The sequence below is a fragment of the Somniosus microcephalus genome, chromosome 22, assembly GCF_052327205.1.
Source record: "Somniosus microcephalus isolate GS21.2 chromosome 22, FLI_Smic_1.0, whole genome shotgun sequence".
NCBI classification, from domain to species: Eukaryota; Metazoa; Chordata; class Chondrichthyes; order Squaliformes; family Somniosidae; genus Somniosus; species Somniosus microcephalus.
The window spans coordinates 63,797,349-63,821,507 of record NC_141008.1 but is presented as its reverse complement, the minus strand read 5'-3'; the positions used below and the strand labels follow the sequence as shown (position 1 = coordinate 63,821,507).

Genomic DNA, 24,159 nt, shown 5'->3' with positions numbered 1-24,159 from the left:
GGCCACAAAACACAGGAGTGCTGATTAAACACATTGAAAAAAGTGACTCATGTAAGCTCCTAATAAATGATCAACACTGCTCATCCAGACAGCCTTCACACAATATCACACTGTTGAAGCACAATAGATATACCAAGGCAAATATGGAAAAATACAGCAGCTGAATATGTATATATTAGAATGGATAAAATACAACTTATATACTGTACATAAATTTTGCACAATAAATTCTTTACTGTGCAAAATTGCTGTTTAGTGACTAGGGCTTCCTGAAAATCTGAAGTAGATGGGATTGTGGAGTAAACTGAAATGCTGCAGGACCCATTATACAATACAATACTAGTGGGAATTGTACTTAAGTATATTTTTGTAAAATTCCACAAATATTAGAACCTACGGTGCAGTAGAATCATATAGACGAAGTAGCCTGATGTGAAGTGACTGAGAAGCCAAATCCTGATACTTTCAGACTCTAGATTAGACTTTGGAGGGGCGGGGAAGGCGACAAGGAAGTATATTCTACTCCAATGTTACGCAAACATGATAGAAATTCTGATGTGGTCAAACTTTACAAATATGAATACACATTTGTGATTCCACACAAATACCCAGGAAAGAAGGTATTATAATAAACTAACAAGGAATAAAGGATTTAAAATAAATCACATTACAGTATATCTCAACTGAAATTTGTCCTAAGTAATGAAATTACGCAGCACCAGATTAATAAACTGTTATTCATAGTCCAGTCATAGATTTTTGGACTTAAAATTTAAAAAAACTTGGTGGGGGATGTCACTTCAATCAAAAATGCTATTCTTCTCAATCAAGTGGCACGGAGGAGTACGAACACATTAGTAAGATAAGGCCCTCAATTTCCCACGCACCAAGTTACTGATCTCAACTGTGTTATTACAAGGATACAATGAGCAGAAACCAGGCACTTTTCCATAGGGACAGCAACCTCAAGCAGCTCTCCAACACCTTGTAGTTGTTAAGTGGAGAGATCCAGAGAGGAAAAAAATAATTCCCACCTGTGCAATTTGGTAATTGTTGGGTAGTTACTTTGTAACCCACGCAGAGCTTCAGACAGGTCTTTGTAGTCATGGTAACGGTAGAGACTGAGGCCGACAGGTGCGGATAAAATCAGGTGGTTCAATCCTTCTTCAGAGGACAAACTCTTGATAAGTTTCTCAAACTCATCCCCAGCCTCTGCTGAGGAGTTGGTCAGCACTTCATCATGACTGCTTACGTGGTCATCTGTAACACGTGAAAGGGTGAAATTGACTTCTACAGCCTCTTCCACTACAGTCACATTCCTAGTCATTGGGATATACCTGCAATAAATGAGGATGCGGGTATTAAAACATTGCAGAAAAAAACTGCTGCCTGGTTTGAATTTTTTGTACAACTGTGGTTAAAAACTTTTTCTTTTAGCCTCAAAGTATTTTCCTTGCCTTCAGTAAAGCAGCTATTTGCTTACGATGGCATAATCTTCATATTGAGTAGTAACAATTAACGTTAACCAAAATTTTTGTAGAGCGTTAATATTCTGCTGAAAATATGCAGCTGAATTTACAAAATTATAAAATTAAGACATACAGATCAGAAGTACTGAAGCAATACACCTTAAAATAATCCTTTCCCACTGACTTGAAGGAGATCAAGTTTGGTTCTGATTTATTGTATATTGAGGGGTGTTCCCATTAGAATGCTTCCTGTCTTCCTGAAGAGCCCAAAGAGTTGGAATAAATGGGTCTTTTTCTGAGCGGCAGGCAGTGACTAGAGGGGTACCGCAGGGATCGGTGCTAGGACCCCAGTTATTCACAATATATTAATGATCTAGATGAGGGGACTAGATGCAATATCTCCAAGTTTGCAGATGACACAAAGCTGGGTGGGCGTGTGTGCTGTGAGGAGGATGCAGAGAAACTCCAGTATGATTTGGACAGGTTGGGTGATTGGGCAGATGCATTATAATGTGGATAAATGTGAAGTTACCCACTTTGGTGGAAGAAACAGGAAGGCTGATTATTATCTCAACGGCAATAGATTGGGAGAAGGGGAAGTGCAACGAGACCTGGGTGTCCTTGTGCACCAGTTGAAGGTAAGCATGCAGGTGCAGCAGACGGTTAAGAAGGCAAATGGTATGTTGGCCTTCATAGCGAGAGGATTCGAGTACAGGAGCAAGGATGTCTTGCTGCAGTTGTACAGGGCCTTGGTGAGACCACATCTTGAGTATTGTGTGCAGTTTTGGTCGCCTTATCTGAGGAAGGATGTTCTTGCCATGGAGGGAGTGCAGCAAAGATTCACCAGACTGATACCTGGGATGGCAGGAATAATGTATGAAGAAAGATTGGGTCGATTGGGCTTGTATTCACTAGAGTTTAGAAGAATGAGAGGGGATCTTATTGAAACTTATAAAATTCTAACAGGACTAGACAGACTAGATGCAGGAAGGATGTTCCCGATGGCTGGGGAGTCCAAAACCAGGGGTCACAGTCTAAGGATAAGGGGTAAGCCATTTAGGACTGAGATGAGGAGGAATTTCTTCACCCAGAGAGAGGAGGAATTTCTTCACCCAGAGAGTGGTGAACCTGTGGAATTCTCTACCACAGAAGGCAGTTGAGGCCAATTCATTAAATATATTCAAGAAAGAGTTAGATATATTTCTTAAGGCTAAAGGGATCAAGGGATATGGGGAGAAAGCAGGGACAGGGTACTGAATTTGGATGATCAGCCATGATCTCATTAAATGGCGGAGCAGGCTCGAGGGGCCGAATGGCCTACTCCTGCTCCTATCTTCTATGTTTCAGCCGTTAATATACCCAATACAATGGTGCTGATCTCTCTACAAACAGAACATCTTAATTCCACATCAAATGGTAGATTCCCTTCGGCGCACTACAATAACAATGCTTTTCCTGCACAAATGCTGACTATAGAATTAGACATGTATGACAGCACCTCCGAAACCCGTGACCTCTTCCAGCTAGGACAAGGGCAGCCAGCAGGCGCATGAGAACACCATCGCCTCCAAGTTCTCCACCATCCTAGCTTAGAAATATATCGCCGGGCAGCACGGTGGTATAGTGGTTAGCACTGTTGCCTCACAGCGCCAGGGACCCGGGTTCGAATCCGGCCTCGGGCGACTGTCTGTGTGGAGTTTGCACATTCTCCCCGTGTTTGCGTGGGTTTCCTCCGGGTGCTCCGGTTTCCTCCCACAGTCCAAAGATGTGCGGGTTAGGTTGATTGGCTATCATAAATTGACCCTTAGTGTTAGGGGGATTAAATACGTGGGGTTACGGGGATAGGGTGGGATATGTGGTGGTGTAGGGGTTACGGGAATCGGGTGGGATGTGTGTCGGTGCAGGCTCGATGGGCCGAAATGGCCTCTATCTGCACTGTGGCCTCTCTGTGATTCTCTGTGATTCATCGTCGCTGGATCAAAATCCTGGCACTCCCTCCCTAACAGCACTGTGGAAGTACTTTCACCTCAGACTGCAGCAGCTCAAGGAAGCGGCTCACCACCACCTTCTCGAGGGCAATTAGGGATGGGCAATAAATGCTGGCTTTGCCAGCAACGCCCACATCCCATGAATGAATAAAAAATTGTTGTATGATTTCATAATTGTAACTTTATTACTCACACTATTACAAGAAATATAGAGAAGAGCAGAATCTTATTTTGTGCCGGTCACAGTGAGGTCATTTATACACAGCACATTTCATTATTTCTTACCCTCGAGCTGAAGCAGTAATTTTGTAGACACCGGGGACAAGCAGACGCCAATAATCTCCATCTTTAGCAGATCTCAATGGATGGCTCACTTCAGCAACACTGATGGTAGCATTGTAAATCCCCTTTCCATTAGTGGCATCGAGTACAAATCCCTTCACACCTTGGTGGACCTAATGTTAAAATATTAATCACAAAAGATCAGTTTCAGTATGAACGCAACAAAATCTTCCAAAAACTGGGACAGCAGTTACAATGTATATTTCATCAGCCACCAGTATAGATTTTCAGCAATGGATTAAATAGCACATCATTTAATATAATTGGGGAACATTGCATATTGTGGAAATACAGCTTTTTTAGCAAATAAAATGGAAAAGCCAGCAGTCTTTGTAATTTCAGATGTTAATATTCCTGCACTACATTTATTTTGAGAGATAATTTGAATACTGATTTGGCTAAATCTAGATTAACCATCACCCCTTCAGTATTCAAATTGGTTGCTAAAGCCAGGCAGCTCAAGTAATCCAGAGACAGATACTAAAACATTATCCCTTACATAAGGTCCTTGCAAGAGTGAGGCACATTAAACAATCCCCCTCAATCATGTCACTTGGGTTATACTGCCTGCATAAGTACTCCAATTTCCCACTTTCCAAATGAATGAACAGCAATCAGGAGTGGGAATTCAGGTTAGCTTTCCCCTCCATACCATGGGGACACTGAAATCACTATGTTTCTCTGCCGAAGAGCCGCCGACTCAGCACAGACCAGTAATCAGATCTTGTCTGCATGGCTAAGTCTCACATTAGGCAAGGCATTCACCCATTAAACCACAGAGGAAGCACTAGCATACTTCTGAGTCACAATTACTGCATTTTCCCCCAGTACATATACCAAGGGATTTTTCAACCGATACTAAACCCAGAGACAGCAAAAATGTACAGTACTAAAGATTACAACAATCCCCATGTCCTCTGATCTTTTGCTACCATTCATAGGATACCCAAGCCAAGATATCCCGATGACAATCCACCAAACTATACTTAATACTAGAAACACTCAGCCGGTCAGGCAGCATCTCTCTGGCGAGAGAAACAGAGTTAACTTTTCAGGTCAATGACCTTACATCAGGTGGTTCTGATGAACGGTCATCAAGCAATCATTAACTCTGATTCGTTCTCCGCAGATGCTGCCTGACCTGCTGAGTGTTTCCAGCATCTTCTGTTTTTATTTCAGATTTCCAGCATCCACAGTATTTTGCTTTTGTACTCAATCCTATGTTGTTTCACATCAGATTACTGCTATTTCGCGTGCCGTTAGTATCTTTCTCCCTCCTCGCCCAAAGGAAGTAGGCTTCTCCTCCTACTTCCTTTGGGCGAGGAGAGAGAAAGATGCAGTGTTGCCAAGACGTTAAATTTGCCTAGCTAATGTTTTTTTAACAGCAGCCTCAGTGAAGGGTGCAGCACACCACTATTAATGTTGGCATAGCACTGGAGTCCCGCCTATAATTATTACTTCATATGCATGCAAAGAAGAAAGAGTTTCTGTTTGTCGTCAGACTCAGCCTACCTGTTTTATAAACTGAAGGAGGGACTTTTTATTTTGCTTCCAATACTTCGGCAGATCCCCGGCAAAGGGGAATTTATAACAGCCCAATTCAATCGTAACTTCAAAGCAGTTTGTATGAAGGTAATTCCAGTCCTGCATACCACCTGTGGAGCAAGAATTTCACATTTTATTTTATAAAACAGCTCAGCAACTTCAGAAGAGAGTGACTCAGAGCAAAATACTTCACGTCTAACGGGAAAATTAAAAATCCTCAATGACAACTTCTGTCAAATCTTCATCAGTTTAATCATAGTCAAATCCCCTTTAAATGTAATCTATTTATAAAAACAAACTGCACCACTTGAATAATAAATACAATCCCTTGGTTAAATATTCTACACAACATAGTTCTGCATTATAAAGTCCAACTTGCGTTTTTAAAATGTTTCCTTTATCTTACAGGTTATCACTGTAGGTCATATACTACACCCAAGCAATGAAGAGGTGATTATATCTATAATGTATTGCTGAAAGGGCATCGCCTCTCAATGAGATGCATTTTGCTACAACACAGCAGCATAGGCTGAGGGGGAAGATCTTATAAATTAAAATGATATACATCCTATATAGCACCATAGAAATATAGCCCGTAGTTCATAGGTGCTCCAAGCTGACTTTACCCCATCTACAAGTCAATTTCATGCCATCACAGACTAACTTTGGACTCATGCTCCTATGAGATATAAAGCACCAGGATCTGCACCACAGCAAAAGTCCATTTTGGCAACACTAATCAGCCCCACCCAGAACTGCAGCCTTGCAGAGCCTGTGGGAATTAGGATGTGTGGAGGATGCACATTGTTCAAAGAATGAAGATGACCGCCTAGCTAAATAATCTAACTATCTTTATTTCACTTCCTCCCCATAACCTAGCAGCATAGAGAAAGGTCCCAAGCAGAAGGCCCAACACCACCCCTCAGAAGTGATCCGTCAATGGCAATTTCAGGTGTTGCAGTTTATTCTAAACAGTAATGAAGTATATGGAGTTTATCAGCCACGATCTCACTGAATGGTGGTACGAGCTCGAGGGGCTAAATGGCCTACGCCTGTTCCTATGTTCAGTAAATGAGTGACGATTGCTCGATGTGATAGCTTTGCATCTGCTATCAATTGGACACTGACTAAACAGCGTGCAGAAAACAGCCATACAACCGTTAATCAGCCCTATGGGTTCCTTTCTTAGACAGCAGCAGCCAGAGGATGCAAAAGATGTGCCTGACCAATGCTTAGTCACCGGCTTGCCCTGGGATAAACCCTTAATTTAATGGAAATACACAGCAGGTGTGTCAGTATCTAAAAAGACAATAGACAGATTTAACATTTTGGATGTAGGTCCTCCATTAGAATACGAAGGTTGCAAGATTTGCCTTGGGCCCTTGGATCATAAGTAGGTGAATAATTTTGAAGATTACCTAAATTGCTCTGTACAAAACACACAACCCTCCAAGCGTCTACATAATTCAAGTTCTGATTTGTGTAGCAATGGATAAACCAATGGGATGATTTCTTGATCGAAACAAAAATGGCCTTCGGTTAAAAAAGCATTGTGAAATACTGAAACACTTCTTACCTGGTACATTATACCAATTTGCACCATTTGTGATTCCCTGAGCAAAATATTCATTAGGATATATTTTTTTACAAGGATGACCTTCAAACATTGGACTGTTTTCCTAAATAAAATAAAAAATAATTAAACATTGATGAACTAATTAAGTGAACTGTAACTGGGTCTCAAACAAAGCTGATCATTTGGCCTGCTGCAAGCTTGTTTTTAAAAAATAATTCTCATAAAAGTTCTTTTCTCTGTAGATAATTGTGTGTTAAATTACAAACTTCTAGATTGATGGGCAAAATTAGACATCAAGATCAGAGATGTTCATTCTAAGGGGAATTAACTTTGTTTCCATTTCTAGCAGTGTCAACATCAAGTACTGTCAAGTCAGGCAAAGTAACTTAAAAAGCACTACTATTATAATTTTTTTTATCATTCCCCATATTAGCCAATGATGGGACTGAAGTAAAAATCTATACTTTATGAAAAAGTACAAAAATGCAAAACTTTCAAGTAGTTAAAATAGAATTCCACAAATTCTGGCCAAAAAGCATATATTATTTAGACCATCGCTGTAAACAAGGTCCATTGACTTTAATGGAGTAAAATTAAGAGCTCATGTGCATTCGAGTTCCCTTTTGAACATTTCCTTGATATGTTTGGGTGCTGGAGCAGTGCTTTCATGAAAGAGATTTCCTTTAATCAATTTCTCAAATAGCAGGGCTTGATCTTTAGATGTTTACTTGACTAACAGACAAAATGCAAATTTCATTTTATAAAAAGAGGTCGAAGCAAAGGAGCTTTAAGAGAATATTAATTTATATAAATAGCTCTGTCCATTATTTAACAAATGAGAGTTGGAGAAGGTAACTTATTTGAAGAGGAGATCCAGAGACATTAACCATAATTGTCCAGAAATCTTTTGAACAAGGAATTGTGTCAAAGAACTGGAGGATGGCAAATATTACAATCTTATTCAAGAAAGGGAAATAAACCAGGAAATTAGAGGCTAGTTAGTCTTACCCGGTAATGGGTATATTTTAATGGCACGTAATACTGGGTGAAATTAGTGAAAGTCTAGGGCTAATCTGCAAGACAGACTTTTAAAAAGCATGTCGTGCTTGATTGCGGAGGGGGGGGGGGGGGGGGGGGGCGCCGCGGGGAAGGAATGAGGGAAACAGAAGTGGGGGAGCTGTGGAAAGGAGAAAGGAGTGGAAGGGAGAGAGATTTGCAACCAGCATGTTTGAGTAATGCTATAATGAAGTTTAAGAACTTACAGTACTACACCATTGAATAAGTTTGTGAAAAATTTCACAATTCACCATTCAATAAATTGATTAAAAGATTCAGACTTCACTACTGAATAAAAGTTTAATTAAAAAAATTACATCACACCATTAAATATATTGTTTGAAAACGTCACAAAACTTCAGAACGGACAATGAACCAATGCAATACAAAACTCACACAAGACAGCCTTGTTACCAGAATTTAAAAAAAATCCAATTGTCCTTCTACGGATAACGGAAACCAGACATTAATATTGGGGAAGGTTTCCTCTGTAGATGGCCACAATGGCAGGGACAGGTGGCATCAGCTATTTGGAGGAGCGGGGAGCAGCAATGTAGGGAGAGGCTCAATTGAGAAGCAATGCCATCAGTTATCCAGAAAGAAGCCGCAGTGCAAAGAGGACAGGATTAGAACGACGCCCGCACAAAAAGAAACTGCTGGCTCAAGTGGGATGCAGATGCAAACCGAATATGGGGACAGTGAACGGGATTGTCCTGAGGGCCACCAAAACTGGCCAATTCTTAAATCCTGAATACTTAGAAGCAAATTATTGCATATAAACGTATTAAAAAATGTTAAGCACATTGGCCCAGAAATTTGGGTCTCCACGGGTGAGTACGCACGGGGTACTCACCCGTAAGCCCAATGTAAGTGCCGGTTTCCTGCATGCACTGCGCATGTGCGGGAAATCGGCACTTCCGTTCCCCTGAAAGAAGGGGTTCAGAGTTCGAACGGGTGCGCACCGAACTTAGGTTTTTTTTTTTAAAAACAGGTTTTCCCAGGAAGCTAAGTCTCCAGAAGTTACACTTTTAAAAAGCAGGTGCAAGGCCTACTTTTTACAAGGTAAGTGGTGAATTAATTAAAATTAAAACATTTTTTCCACAGGTTTATTATTTTTAAATATGTTAAAGAAAGGTAAGTTTATTTTTAACCTCGTTACAAAATAAAATGATTTTTTCCAAAAATTTAAATTATTGTTTAAAATAGTTATTTCATGTAATTTATAGTTTATTTAAAAAATGTGATTAAGAAAAAAAATTATTTGAAGATTTAGTGATGTTTTGGGGCCTGTAGTATTTCTAAGTTTTGACAGCTCTTCCTGTCAAACGTATGAATGGGCATTTCCCTGCTCCCACTGGCTCCCCATGGCCCACGTGATCCCAGGGGACGCATCGAACTAACTGCGCCCCTGGGATACGCAAGCACTGCGCGCCGGCAGTCGGAGCAGGTCCAGGATCGGAATCCCACGCGGGCCCACAGCTCAACGGCCGGCGGGCTAGGTAAGTGCAGGTCGGGGGCTTACACCTGCGGGAAGCCCCCGACCCGAATTTCTGGGCCATTATGTAAAAATAAAACTCAAATTAAAAACTTCTCAAAGTTCCATACTAACTTTCCATAAACTTGTGAAAAAACCCCAAGATGGCAGCCATGTTGGACGAACAATGTTACTCACTATAACCTGCAATATGGCAGTATTACCTGCCCATGATGCAATTTAGATTGATTTAATTTAAAACAGAAATAGATAGTTTCCTAGAAGTAAAGGGAATTAAGGGTTACGGGGAGCGGGCAGGAAATTGGTCAGGAGTCTAGGTTCGGAATGGTCATGGCCCTGTGGGTAGTGGAGCGGGCCCAGGGGCCGTGTAGCCTGGTTCTGCTCCTACTTCTTGTGTTCTAATTCTGTGTTAGATTTCAGGAGATGGTTTTATTCCTGTTCCTGGCTGGGGTGGAGATCGCCTTTACAGAAGGTAAGTACTGTAGAAAATATAGGGACAGAGTGATCTCCTGGAAGAGTTTCGATCGCCTAGATGGGTCGGAGAGGAATTTCCCAGATTTTTTCTCCCAAATTGGCCATTGGGTTTTTAATCTGGTTTTTCGCCTCTCCCGGGAGATCACATGGGTTCGGGTGGGATGGAGAGTGAAAGTAGATTTGAGGTTAGGATCAGATCAGCCATGATCTTATTGAATGGTGGAGCAGGCTCGAGGGGCCGATTGGCCTACTCCTGCTCCTATTTCTTATGTTCTTACAGTACTACATTATTAAAACTAATACATGAAGCATGTTAACAAGGCAAGTCTAAACTTGTATGTGAAAGGCTTAAATAAATTAAGAGATTGATAACAAATATACAGGAGCATGAATTTTGCTCAACAGCAGCAGAGCCAACCAAATTTCAAATGAAATCTATTCCTTGTTTGGGCATGGCTATTTGACAGAAATTGATCAAAACTTGGTCAATCTTACTGGAGTAACTAATCAAAATATGGTGACAAGCATAATTGTGTTGCATAGAACACACCCATTTATAAAACAATGAGATAAGCTTACAACACTACATTTAGTACAACTTTGGCCAAGCCGTTAGAACCAAACGTCTTAGGAAGCTTGTCAAAAGACTTTTTTCCCCAAAAGTGAAAAAAAAACATAAATAAACTGGGTACCTTAGCAAAAGAAAGTGCCAACTGCTGAAAGATGGCATCATCCGGTGACTTACTGTACACTATAATGCCATCTGCATCATCATCATAAGGGTAATTCACTACCAGGGAACCTATTCAAAATACAAGAGCGAAACAACTGTTTGATTCGGATATACCAGTAATAAAGTTGCATAAAAGTAAATCACACCGATACAATACAGTTCAGACTTATATTTATGAATAAATTAGAGAACTTTCAAAGAAAACTTAAAATAGGTTACACAATTGCCTGAAATTTATATTGATGACCTTCACTCCCTATTCCCATAAAAATACACTTGAATTCCACTCTCCAAGAAGAATCCCCTACTTTACACTGTCAGTTTCACTTCTCAAGTTCCCTGTTTTCTAGACTGTGAGGTCGCTAAGTATTGTATAAATACATCTGCTCTGTGTCTCCAAATTTTTCATATATACACAAAAAGCTGGATAGGTTTTAAATTTTTTACACACACAATCTTTCAAGTTAATTAAGTTAAGTCTTGATAATGCTAAACTTCAATACAGGAAACTTTGCGCTATCCGGAGGTGAGCTATCCGGCAACCTGGGTCCACCGGCAAAAATCAGCAGCCGTTTTTTATTCTTTTTGTTTGTTTTTTTTGCTTTGTTTGAACAGTCAAGCTGTGCACGGTCTGTAGCTATAGCAACAGCTTCAGCTACAGAGCTTTAGGGCCACACCCGAGTGTTAGAAGCTGTTGCTAAGCAACAGCGTTTGTTGTCAAATACGGAGATAAGAATCTCCGTATCTCTCAACATTAACTCTGGAGAGTAAGGCACTTTTTAGGCAATGGCAGCAGCTCGGTCCCATGGGTGCCGGATAGCACAAAGTTTCCTGTATATCAAAATGTCATGGTGCCAAGCACCAAACTTAACTTCAGTATTTTAAACTAATACCTTGATATATCAATGCTATTTTGCATCTCTTATCAACTCGTGGAACTCTTGAAGCTACATTCATCTACTCCTAGCCCAGTCTCCCATTATTTGACTGTATTGTGCCAGTCTCTCAATTAGAACAATCACTAATGCAACACTACATTCCGACAGTGTTCATCTGTTCAAGTTTGGTGGGCCTAGTGGCATAGAAATCATCTATTCTCAGAATTATTTCCTCACTGGGGAACAAGAGCTGGATGGACATTGAGGACCATGCCAGGGCAGATAAGAGAGAAGGACTGGGCCAGAGGCGATTAAGTGCAACTTTAAGACCGAGTCCCAAGAATTAAAATCATCACACCAGCAGGAACGGTCTGAACCAGGTGCTTAAATTGCAATACAATGAAGTCTGGCTTTTAACTTTGTTCCAGGTTCAGTTCCTGGTCTGTGCTAAGTTAGCTGATCAAAGCTGGGGTAGTGGCAGGGGTCAGGGAGGTGGGCAAAGAAAAGACACATGGCCATAGTACTGCTCCAGGTCACTACCCAGCAACTCCTGCTGGATGTGCAGGTATGTTAATGTCTTGGGAAGAGAGAATCAGGCTTGGTGGTTCTCCCCTTCAATCAAATAGCCTGCTGACACTCATTGTCAAGACTGAAATGTGAATAATAACCACTAGGGCATGATGCTGGAGGTTGACCACTGCCCATGAACTCTACTCCAGCAAGGAGTCAGTGTTTCCAAGACCGAAGGGAAGGGAAGAAAACTTGGCAAAGGGAAAAAAAAATTGGAGCATTTTGTAATAAACTGCATTTGCTATTCTGACATTGGCTAAAATTATACCATTTCACCTCATCTTTTGAAACATACTGATTATTCAAAATGTCTAATAAATCTGATAGAAATCAATTACTAAAACCCCCAACCACACCCAAGAAGGAAAAGTACCTACCACCATGTAAATTAGCAGACAACACAAAAGGAATCTTGTTCAGCCAATCCATCACAGCTAACGTTTCTGGCTGTCGTGGGTCAATGATTTGAAAGAATTGGTCAGGAAAGTTGCGATTCAGATCAAAGTTGTTGCTGTTGTTTCTACCAACCACACCATTCATATCCCCTGTAAGTGGAAGCAGAGATGTTTTAGGAGCTATGCAAGGCACATTTCATATACAGGAAACTTTGTGCTATCCGGCACCGACGGGGCCGAGCTGTTGCCGTCCCATCAAAAGTGCCGGACAAACCAGCACTAATGTTGAAACATACGGAGATTTTGAGCTCCGTATCTGGCAACAAACCCTGCTTCTAAACAGTCGGTCGTATCTTGCAAGCATCTCTGTAGCTTAGCAACAGCTTCAGCGAGAACTTGCAGAGCCTGACTGGTGGAAAAAAAAGCAACGAAAAGAAAAAAAAACTAACGAAACGGCTCCTGATTTTTGCTGGTGGCTCGAGCAACCAAAGTTTCCTGTATAACCAAAGTTTCCTGTATAGTTTAGTAATGTAACCTGAAATAAGGCACCAAAGTTAGCTGTGGACTAGATAGAACATATTAGCATTTTGGAAAAAGAAAAAATGTACAATTTATTCTTGCCCTGGGCATATGCTTATAGGTAGGCAAAAATATAAATTACAATTAGCAGAAGATGGACACATTTTCAGAGTTGCTAAGAAATTTGAAGTTGACAGCAACTGGTTTCTGCTCAATGTTATCAATACATTTTTATTTTAAGACTAAGCCACTCACGTTTTATAGATGATTACATAAGCATTAAAACACTGAAAATAAAGATACTCTCTTTGATTATCCATGTTCTTAAACTCATTTTACATACACATGTGCCCTTTGCAGAGTAATTATTTGCCACAGAAACTGTCTAGCTTAAAAAATCTCTACAATGAAAGACACCTAACATCATTTTCAGCTCGGCAAAGACAGAGGGAAATAGTAAAGAAAGCTAAAGTGGGAAAAAGTAAAAACACAGCAAAAAAAAATTGGAGGAAACAATCTTGTTCAGGGAAGCTGCAACACAGGACTATATGCCTGCTAAAAAGCAGAAGCAGCATGCAATTCACAGGGCTAAGTGGTCCCACAATCAACAGATCAGATCAAAGCTCTGCAGTCCTGCCACATCCAGTTGTGAATGGTGGTGGACCATTAAACAACTAACGGGAGGAGGGGGGCTCCATGAATATCCCCCTCCTCAATTGATGGTAGAGCCTAGCACAGGAGTGCAAAAGAAAAGGCTGAAGCGTTTGCAACCATCTTCAGCCAGAAGTGTCGAGTGGATGATCCATGTCGGCCTCCTCCTGAGGTCCCCACCATCACAGAAGCCAGTCTTGAACCAATTCGATTCACTCCACTTGATATCAAGAAACGGCTGAGCACACTGGATACAGCAAAGGCTATGGGCCCAGACAACATCCCAGCTGTCATGCTCCAGAACTAGCCGCTCCTCTAGCCAAGCTGTTCCAGTACAGCTACAACACTGGCATCTATCCGACAATGTGGAAAACTGCCCAGGTATGTCCAGTCCACAAAAAGCAGGACAAATCCAATCCAGCCAATTACCACCCCATCAGTCTACTCTCAATCATCAGCAAAATGATGAAAGGTGTCATCAACAGTGCTATCAAGCGGCACTTACTCAAAGAGCTGAATTCCAGAGGTGAGGCGAGAGTTACTGCCCTAGGCATCAAAGCAGCATTTGACCGAGTGTGGCATCAAGGAGCCCTAGCAAAACTGAAGTCAATGGGAATCGGGGGGGGGGAAACTCTCCACTGGCTGGAGTCATACCTAGCACAAAGGAAGATGGTTGTGGTTGTTGGAGGTCAATCATCACAGCCCCAGGACATTGCTGCAGGAGTTCCTCAGGGCAGTGTCCTAGGCCCAACCATCTTCAGCTGCTTCATCAATGACCTTCCCTCCAACATAAGGTCAGAAATGGGGATGTTCGCTGACGATTGCAGTGTTCAGTGCCATTCACAACTCCTCAGGTAATGAAGCAATCCATGCCCACATGCAACAAGACCTGGATGACGTTCAGGCTTGGGCTGATAAGTGGCAGGTAACATTCGCGTCACACAAGTGCCGTCAATGACTATCTCCTACAAGCAAGAGTCTAACCACCGCCCCATGACATTCAACAGCACAACCGTCACCAAATCCCCCACCATCAACATCCCAGGGGTCACCATTGACCAGAAACTTAACTGGATCAGCCACATAAATACTGGGCCAACAAGTGCAGGTCAGAGGCTACGTATTCTGTGGCGAGTGTCTAACCTCCCGACTCCCCAAAGCCTTTCCACCATTTACATGGCACAAGTAAGGAGTGTGATGGAATGCTCTCCATTTGCTGGATGAGTGCAGCTCCAACAACACTCAAGAAGCTCGACACCATCCAGGACAAAGCAGCCCGCTTGATTGGCACCCCATCCACCACCTTAAACATTCACTCCCTCCACCACTGGCGCACCGTGACTACAGTGTGTACCATCTACAAGATGCACTGCAACAACTCGCCAAGGCTTCTTCAGCAGCACCTCCCAAACCCGCAACCTCTTCCACCTAGAAGGACAAGGGCAGCAGGCGCATGGAACACCACCACCTCCAAGTCACACACCATCCTGACTTAGAAACATATCGCCGATGATTCATCGTCGCTGGGTCAAAATCCTGGAATTCCCTACCCAACAGCACTGTGGGAGTACCTTCCCCACACGGACTGCAGCGGTTCAAGATGGCAGCTCACCACCACCTTCTCAAGGGCAATTAGGGATGGGCAATAAATGCTGGCCTTGCCAGCGATGCCCGCATCCCATGAACGAATAAAAAAGTCTCAAATCTGAAAGTAAACATCAACAGGAACATGAACATATCTAGTGATTTTTTTCTATGTAAATTCTAACAGAGGTGTACGCCAAAAATAAATCCAGAGTTCTGAAAGGTGACCACTGAAGGACAGACTTTGAAACTCACTGGCCCAGAAATTCGGGTCTCCACGGGTGAGTACGCATGGGGTACTCACCCGTAAGCCCAATGGAAGTGCCGGTTTCCTGCATGCACTGCGAATGCGTGGGAAACCGGCACTTCCGTTCCCCTGAAAGCAGGGGCAAGAGGTCGAACGCGTGCACAGGAGAGGCTGTGCGTGCGCATCGAACTTGCGTTTTTTTTTGCAGGTTTTCCAGGGAGAGTAAGTCTCCAGAATTTACATTTAAAAAGCAGTCATAAGGCCTGCTTTTTACAAGGTAAGTGGTGAATTAATTAAAATTAAAACATTTTTTCCACAGGTTTATTATTTAAAAATAATTTAAAGGTAAGTTTATTTTTAGCCCCAATAGAAAATAAAATTAATTTTTTCAAAAATTTAAATTGTTTAGAATAGTTATTTCATGTAATTTATAGTTTATTTTAAAAATGTGATGGTTTTTAAATTTTTTTTTGATGTTTTGGGGCTCGTAGTATTTCTAAGTTTGACAGCACTTCCTGTCAAACTTATGAATGAAGCATTCCCTGCTCTGATTGGCTCCCCATGGCCCACGTAATCCCAGGGGACGCATCGAACTAACTGCGCCCCTGGGATACGCAAGCACTGTGCGCTGGCAGTTGGAGCAGGCCCAGGATCGGAATCCCACACGGGGGCCCACAGCTCAACGGCCGGCGCACAAGGTAAGTGCAGGTCGGGAGCTTACACCTGCGGGAAGCCCCCGACCCGAATTTCTGGGCCATTACTGGAACACTAGGAACTGATTATTAGAATCGTTCCTTTCATCCAGGGTAAAACATTTTATTGAACTTTGTCAAAAACTATTCGGTTTCAAATTCAAAAGAAAACATCACCTTCTGTTGACATTTCATATCCATCAGGATTCATGGAAGGCATGATATGGATCCTTGTTTTTTTCACCAAATTGGTCACTTCAGGATCAGTTCCAAAATTGTTACAGAGGTACTCAATAAGATTCAGGAGGAGCTCACGGCCGACCACCTCATTGCCATGCATGTTTCCGATGTATTTGAATTCAGGTTTACCTAGTTAAATAGAAACAGTTAAGTTAGCATGGATTCACATTTCCCTTTATAGATCACCGACTTGTTTTACTATATATGTTACAAAAACCTTTGCTTTTATAAAATGAAGCGGTGTGGAGTTATGCAAATACACCAATAAAATTGTATGCAAATTTGGCCTTCTCACAAAGGGTGGCTTTCATCTCTCATCCAGGTCACGAGGCGTAGCAAGCCTTCTGGTGGAGCAGCATGAATAGCTTGTGTGGGCAGGCTATCCTAGCTTCTCATCAAATAACTCTTAATGGCTGAACTGGACACACAAGAGAGGGGTTGGGAGGGCAAGAACGCACAAGGCATTGTACATATAATGTACTTGCAATTAAAAAATGTGCTCAGTAGCCTTGGGTTCTTTTTGCAAATTTCCCTGGCATTCCAAATGTTTCTATACAAAATAGTTTTCAACATTTAGTTCCCCCCAGGAAATGCTCATACAGTAATGTCTATTTCTTATTTCGATCTCTCATTTCTACCTTTCATTCTTGGGTGACAAAAAAACAGGAAAAAGACCCAGGGAACGATTATTCATTCCCCAGGGATAGAAAATATTACTTAGAGACACATTCTGAGAGAATAGAAAATAATTTCATATTATGTATTTACTGAGCAGCTTTCATTTCCAGTCCTAAATGGGATAATACAATCCTAGCTCTCAAAACGAGCAAGTCAATAAGTTTAGTAACAGACCAGAGAGCTGAAGTACAGCTTGTTTACTGGACCAGACCAAATGTCCAAAAACTATACACAAACATTCTGCACTGTGACAGTAGGGATGGGAAGATTCTTGTGCAAGCCTTTTTCAAAATCTTCTGACACGGATATAGAAATATAATTTAATATTTATTTGAGGTCAATTATTTTCAAAAAAACTATTATAGGCCAATGACTTGCCAACAACTGGTTCTGCTGTTGGAATAGGGGATTCTGTAACAATCATTAAATCTTGCAATTAAATCAAATTTTGTACTATTTTCTTGCAACTATACCCATTTTATGTATGCCTGGATTGTCCGATATTTCCATAACATACAAATTCCTTTGCTTCACTGATTTCCCAACTGTATATAGATGTGTGATCGCTGGGTATTCTGTGGCGTATTTTCTCAGCAGGATCTCCATGTCGGCGTAATTATGGTGCCTGAAGTTCTCAGGTTCAATGGCTTTGGACTGGTGTTCATCTTCCATTTCCAATACATTTTGTGTCCTGAATACAGTGGAGGTGGCCACAGTGGTGGTCGTCTCAATGCTTTGATTATCTGCAGTTACTAGAGGTTGAAGCGTGAAATTATGTTGCGTGGCTGGGCCCTCAACCACCTCGATGTTCAAGATAGTGACAGGCATGTAACTGTGAAGACACAAGCAATACCTCGAACATTCGTTTTCAAAACATTTTTCAATAAATGACAAATCTTTTGCACGAACTCATTAAAAAAAAAAGTAACCAAATGACTGAAAATTAACCAGGCCCTAGACTCAAGACAGATCTGTTGGATGCAAAGTTCAAGTTTAAAACTGATCATTTTACACCAAGCTGTCCGAGTGGCAATTTAGCCCCTCAAAAGTCAACGTTAAAAGATGTGCATACTTAATACAGTAGCTGAAAGGTTTACAATGCTCAGTCAATATATTACACCAAATGGCACGGTCTGGGTTGAACAGCACTGCTGTAGCTTTACAGTACGCTCTATGCTTTCAATGATCAATTACAATTTTTCCACTTAAATTAAGTCCAATATGATGCATCTCACATGGTTCAGATCAAGAGATCCCAAAATGCACTAACCCAAGAGATGATAAAGTAAATGATCTCAACATACAACATACACATAAACCAGGTATTCGTTTGGGTACCATGAGAGTTGTTCAACAGGAAGTTAAAAGGCATAGTATTTCACTGTTGGTGCAAGCACATATATTTCTTAAAACCATTATGTAGTTCATGACTCAGGAGTTTGGAAGAGGGGTGAAAAACATACGTTAGCACATTCAGCCATCAAACCTGAATTGATTAGGCTAAGTTGATGTGCGAGTCAGTAACAGACTATATTTTTACATTGACTTCTATTAAGTGCTTTCATGCCAACAACTCTCTCTCAATAAGGTGCTCCCATTTCTATGGCCACACATCAGTACGAGAAGCATTACTCAGAAGAACCACTTGTGCAGTTAAGCTCACAAAGCACTGATTATTAAATACAACGTGCACCACAAGCTGCAGTAGATAATTTCTGAATCGCAATTCATTTACATTTTTCAATTTTTGAGTTAAAGACCAATTTTGAATTAAGCCTACGCTACTGATCCAAGCACTAGGTGTGCCCCTCTTGCCTGGTCTAAAAAAAAAGTTTTCATCTCCGTTTAGCTTTGTCTGGGATACGCCTTTGTCAATGGATCCAAGAAGAGATAATCATTCGTCTGGCTTTCACTTTCCTTACCCTTGTGCAACAACCGTGATGTTGTAGGTCCCTGGTACAAGCAGTCTGTGGAAATCACCAAAGTTGCCCGTTGTGATATTATGATCAATGCCCGTGACTACAATAGCTGCGTTAGGAATCCCCGAGCCAAGTACAGCGTCTGTGACAAATCCCGCAACACCAATATGTACCTGCAGAATACAAGTATAAATGCAATTTCCAATTAATTTAACAGAGTTGATATTTGGTGGAAAATGATCAGCAGCTACTCAGAATACAGCAAACTGGAGTAAAAACATAACAGTTTCAAGCCCAAATTATCTAGCACTAAATGGAACCTAGACATCACTCCGGTGAGTTTTCTTTTGGGTGGGGATGGCGGGGTGCATTGAAGAGAGTTAGGGGGAAAAATTCAGTATTGCCCAGTTTGGGGCGCCATTATCGGCCATGCGCAAAGTTTAGCGCCTGGCGCTAATTATCGCCTCCGACAGCAAACTTGGCTTTTATTGCCCCTGGAGGTGATTGGAGCGCTAAATCAGGTGCTTCGCACCTGTCTTAAGGTGCAAAGGCCGAGGAGTGAGGCGCTACCTCAGAGCGCTGGTGAAGCAAGGAAGGGCAAATCAAAATAAACCTGCAAGGTGCTGCTCAGTACTCAAAACTCCTTCACACAGCATTGAATCTCTCCAGAAGTCTCTCTCTCTCTCTCTCTCTCTCTCTCTCTCTCTCAATGCGTGGTGCAAAAATGTCACCGACAAAGAAAAGGCAGGAAGCGGTCGCCTTTAAATAGCGTTCCCCTAGTCCCTTTCTGACAACATAACACTCCCCTCAACCCGTCGTTGTTAGCGGCAGGCGGTAAGGCAGGGGGCGCCACTCAATTTCCGGTCCGGGGCGCTAACGGGACGTTGCGCACTCGACTTGACGTCACAATCTGCCGGCGCAGGAGATCGTGGCGGTAGTGTTTAGTGTCGCCGCAAAATGTCTAGTTAATTTTGCGAGCGCGCAAACATCGCTGCGCCCAGGCGCTAGTTGCTTTGCGCCCCATTAGCGCCCTCTTAAGGCGCTAACGGGAGGCGCAAACAACTGAATTTTTCCCCCTTAGTCTGTCAGGTAACGTACTGCTCCCCCATGTCTGTGTGAGATCGATAATGTAAGGGTATCAAAGGATATGGAGCAAAAGAGGTAACATGCAGTTGTGGTACAGATCAGTCGTGATCAAGGGTCTAAATGACTTACTCCTCTTCCTATGCAAATAACAATGGTAACTACACTTGGAAAGTTTTTGGTTTGTAGGGTGCTTTGGGACATCCTGAGAACATGAAAGGCACTGTAGAATTATAGAAACTTGCAGCACAGAAGGATGCCATTTGGCCAGTCATGCCTATTCAGGCTCCTTGAAAGAGTAATCGCGCTTAGTCCCACATCCCCACTTTTTGTCCGTAACCCTGCAAGTTCCTCATCCTCGAGAACCCATCCAACTCCCTTTTAAAATGATTGATGGAATCGGCTTCCACCACCTTTTCAGGTCGAGCGTTCCCAATCCCAGCAACTCAGTGAAAAAAATTCTCGTCTCCCTTCTAGATCTTTTGCCAATGATCTTGAATCTATGACCTCTAGTTATTGACCCACTTCAGAGGGAATAAGTTTTCTCTAATCTGCTCTATCAAAACCGCTCATCATTTTGAAAACCTCTATTAGGTTAGCTCTTAACCTTCTCTGTTCCAAGGAGAACAGTCCTAACCTTTCCAACCTCTCCTCATAACTGAAGTCCCTCCTCTCTGGCGACATCCTGTTAAGCCCCCTCTGTATACTTTCTAAAGGCCTTTACATCTTTCCTGAAGTGTGGGGCCCAGGATTGTCCACAATACTCCAGCTGAGGCCTAACCAGTTCTAGCATGATCTCTTTGCTTTTATATTCTATTCCTCTATTTATAAACCAAAGTAACCCATATGCTTTTTTAACTACTTTATCAACTTGCCCTGCCACTTAAGGATTTGTGTATATGGACACCAAGATCTCTCTGCTCATATCCACTTTTCAATACTGTCTTTCCAGATTAGTCCTCCCAAAATGCATCACTTCACACTTCTCATTGAACTCCATCTGCCATGCTACTGCCCATATCACCATCCTGTCTAGGTCATTCTGAAGCCTATAACTATCCTCATCACGATCTACTAGTTTGCCAAGTTTCAGATCATCTGCAAATGTTATAATACTGCTCCCCACACCCGAGTCTAGGTCGTTTATCAAAATTGAAAGGAGTAATGGACCCAAAACTGATCCTTGTGGAACATCACTGCCAACCACCTCCCAGTCTGAAAAACATCCATCCACCACCACCCTTTGCTTCCTGTCACTGAGCCAATGTTGTATCCATACTGCCACTTCCCCTTAGTTTCATGGACTCCCATTTTAATAAGCCTCCTGTGTGGTACTTTGTTGAATTCCTTCTGAAATCCATATATACACAACATCCACTGCATTATCTTGATCTACCTTCTCTGTTGCCTCATCAAAGAATTCAATCAAGTTAGTCAGACACGGTTTGCCTTTAACAAATCTATGCTGGGTCTCCTTGATTAACCCATGCCTTTCCAAATGAAAGTTTGTTTTGCCCCTGATAATGGTTTCCAGTAACTTCCCTACCACCAATGTTAGGCTGACTGGCCTGTAGTTTCCTAGTTTATCCCTCTTCCCTTTCTTGAATAGTGGTATAACATGGCTAATGTTATATAGCAACCCTCCAGTCCTCTGGCACTACTCCTGTATCCAATGAGGATTGAACAATTGTGACCAATGCCTCTGCTATTTCTACCTTTGCTTCTTTCAACAACCTAGGGTGCAATCAACCTCGACCAGGTGACTTACCAACTTTCAGTAATGCTAATCTTTTTAATACGCCTTCACTATCCAGAACTTCCCTCTCCTCTTTTAGTGTAACCTTCACATCATCTGCTTCCTTTGTGAAGACAGATACAAATTATTCATTTAATACTTTTGCCATGTCCTCTGCCTCTACATGAAGGTTTCCCTTTGGGTCCCTAATCGGCCCAACTTTTTCCCTAGCAAACTGCTTACACTTTACATACTTATAAAATGTTTTAAAATTCAGTTTAATGCTGCCTGTTCATCCTTTCGCGTAATCTCTCTTTGCCTCCCATATTAACTCTTTCAATTCCCTCCTGTACTTTCCATAATCTTCCTGCTTATTAACTGAATCTTGCCCTTGACGTTTGTCATAAGCCTCCTTTTTCGTTTTTATTGTAACTTTTATTTCCTTTGTCATCCAGGGTGCATTAGCTTTGGATGCTTTACCTTTCCCCTTCAAAAGGAATCTGCCTAGTTTGTACCTCTTCCCGGAATGCCCTCCATTGCTCCGTTACTGCTTTACCCTGCAATTGCCTTTTCCAATCTACCTGTGCTAGGTCCTTTCTTTTAAATCAATTAAATATCAATAGAAGTTTGGTCTTTCTTTTTCTCGTCATGTTCTCTTACAGTACCTTCTCCATCAAGGTCAGAAGGGAATCACGGTTGTTGCCCCATTCCTTACTAAGGGCAGAGGCCGGCGGGTGTTTGCAGCAGGTGAGTTCCAGTGTGATTTCAAAACAGTCTCCCTGCAAGTAATTGTAGTCTTGCATCCCTCCTGTAAGATAATTAAAATTAGAGGTCATATAGTGGACCTCCATGCTGACATAACATAATATTCTACTTCCCACTTACTATACAGTCACATATGCAAGTATATCTCCTACTTAACTTTACATTTTCACCAGTTTCAATATAACACTTAAAAATGGAGATATGACTTATATCCAAGTACAACTTATACACTGCATTTACAGCACTTCAACAAGTTACACTTTTGGCTCGGAGGCGCTGGTGGCAGCTAGTGGTTATATACACTTGAACAGAGACTGCTCAAAGATTTATGCTTAAAGTAAAAAAAGCTTGACCTACAGTTGATTCTGTTTGATGCACCCAATTAATGATATTATCCATACCCACAGAATTGCCTATTTTGAAAATAGAAGATTTTCTATTTTCAGGGGGCGACATCAAAACGCCAAGAGATCAAGCTGACAAAATAATTATTCTCGAACATCTTTACATTAAAAAAAAAATAATAGTGGTTAATCCGTAAAAGACAGTTTGGAATGTTTTCTAAATATATACTTTTCTGGCATGTGCTTTCAAAATTTTAGAAGACCAACTGTCTGGACATTGCAACCTAACATAAAGGCACTGGGTTTCAGTCATCGTGCCACAGAATGATAGAATGTGGCTTTAATCCTACAACATCCAAGCACTATAGGCAGTACAAAGAACAACATCTAATGTCTGAATTATGAGGAAAGACCGGAGAAACTTGGATTTTTTCTCAGCCTGGAAAGGAAATATGCGACAGCTAACCTTACAGTGGCATACAAGATAATTAACGGAATGGAAAAGGTAAATCCCCAGAACTGATATCAGGAGATTCTTCTTCATACAGAGAGTGAATAGCACAGGGAATAGACATCTAGATAAGAGTTGTGGAGGCAAAAATCCTGGAGTTATTTAAGAAATAACTGGGTGCTGCAATGGGATGACTTTATGGTCTTTCTGGGTGGATGAATTAAAATGGCCTTCATCAAAACTTCTCGCGAACTCTACACTCACAACCCTGGTGGCTCGGACGACCTGTTGGCTCAGAACGGCGCAAGGAGACTTAAAGGAAAACAGAATTTTAAAAAATACATTTTGGTTAAGATCAATGCATAATGAGTGAAATGCAAGGATCACGTAATAAATCAACCAACTGAAGGTAAATATTCCTACTTTTTCCTCCCACTTCCCTTAAAAGTAAATTTTAAAAACTCCAGATTAACAAACTATGTTCAGCCCTTGTATTACAGATAATCTGGTCTAGAGATAAGCAACAAAGGCCAGTACCAACAAATTATTAAATGCGCACACTGAAGGGAGTGGAAATATAGAATCACTTCAAACCATCTTTATATAAAATATCGGCTGGGGGGAAAAGGATATCCTGCTTTGCAAATTTTAAATTAACATTTAGCGCAACAAATTATTTACAGTTGATTCTTGTAAAAATTGCTGTAACTGAATGCCGAGATCTTGGAGT

At 41.5% G+C, this 24,159-nt stretch overlaps 1 protein-coding gene across 1 annotated transcript in view; it reads right to left on the bottom strand.

The window, feature by feature from the left end:
- The window catches only part of LOC147102466 (carboxypeptidase D-like), a 78,882-nt gene that overhangs the window by 28,095 nt on the left and 26,628 nt on the right, over positions 1-24,159 (bottom strand). The window contains exons 3-12 of the mRNA XM_085964942.1: positions 22,535-22,677; positions 19,055-19,224; positions 17,606-17,964; positions 16,392-16,583; positions 12,504-12,671; positions 10,638-10,747; positions 6,921-7,023; positions 5,312-5,454; positions 3,743-3,912; positions 1,035-1,337 (exon numbers count right to left, since the gene is read on the bottom strand). Of these exons, the coding sequence (XP_085821068.1) occupies positions 1,035-1,337; positions 3,743-3,912; positions 5,312-5,454; positions 6,921-7,023; positions 10,638-10,747; positions 12,504-12,671; positions 16,392-16,583; positions 17,606-17,964; positions 19,055-19,224; positions 22,535-22,677 (1,861 nt within the window). The remainder of the gene's footprint in view (positions 1-1,034; positions 1,338-3,742; positions 3,913-5,311; positions 5,455-6,920; positions 7,024-10,637; positions 10,748-12,503; positions 12,672-16,391; positions 16,584-17,605; positions 17,965-19,054; positions 19,225-22,534; positions 22,678-24,159) is intronic.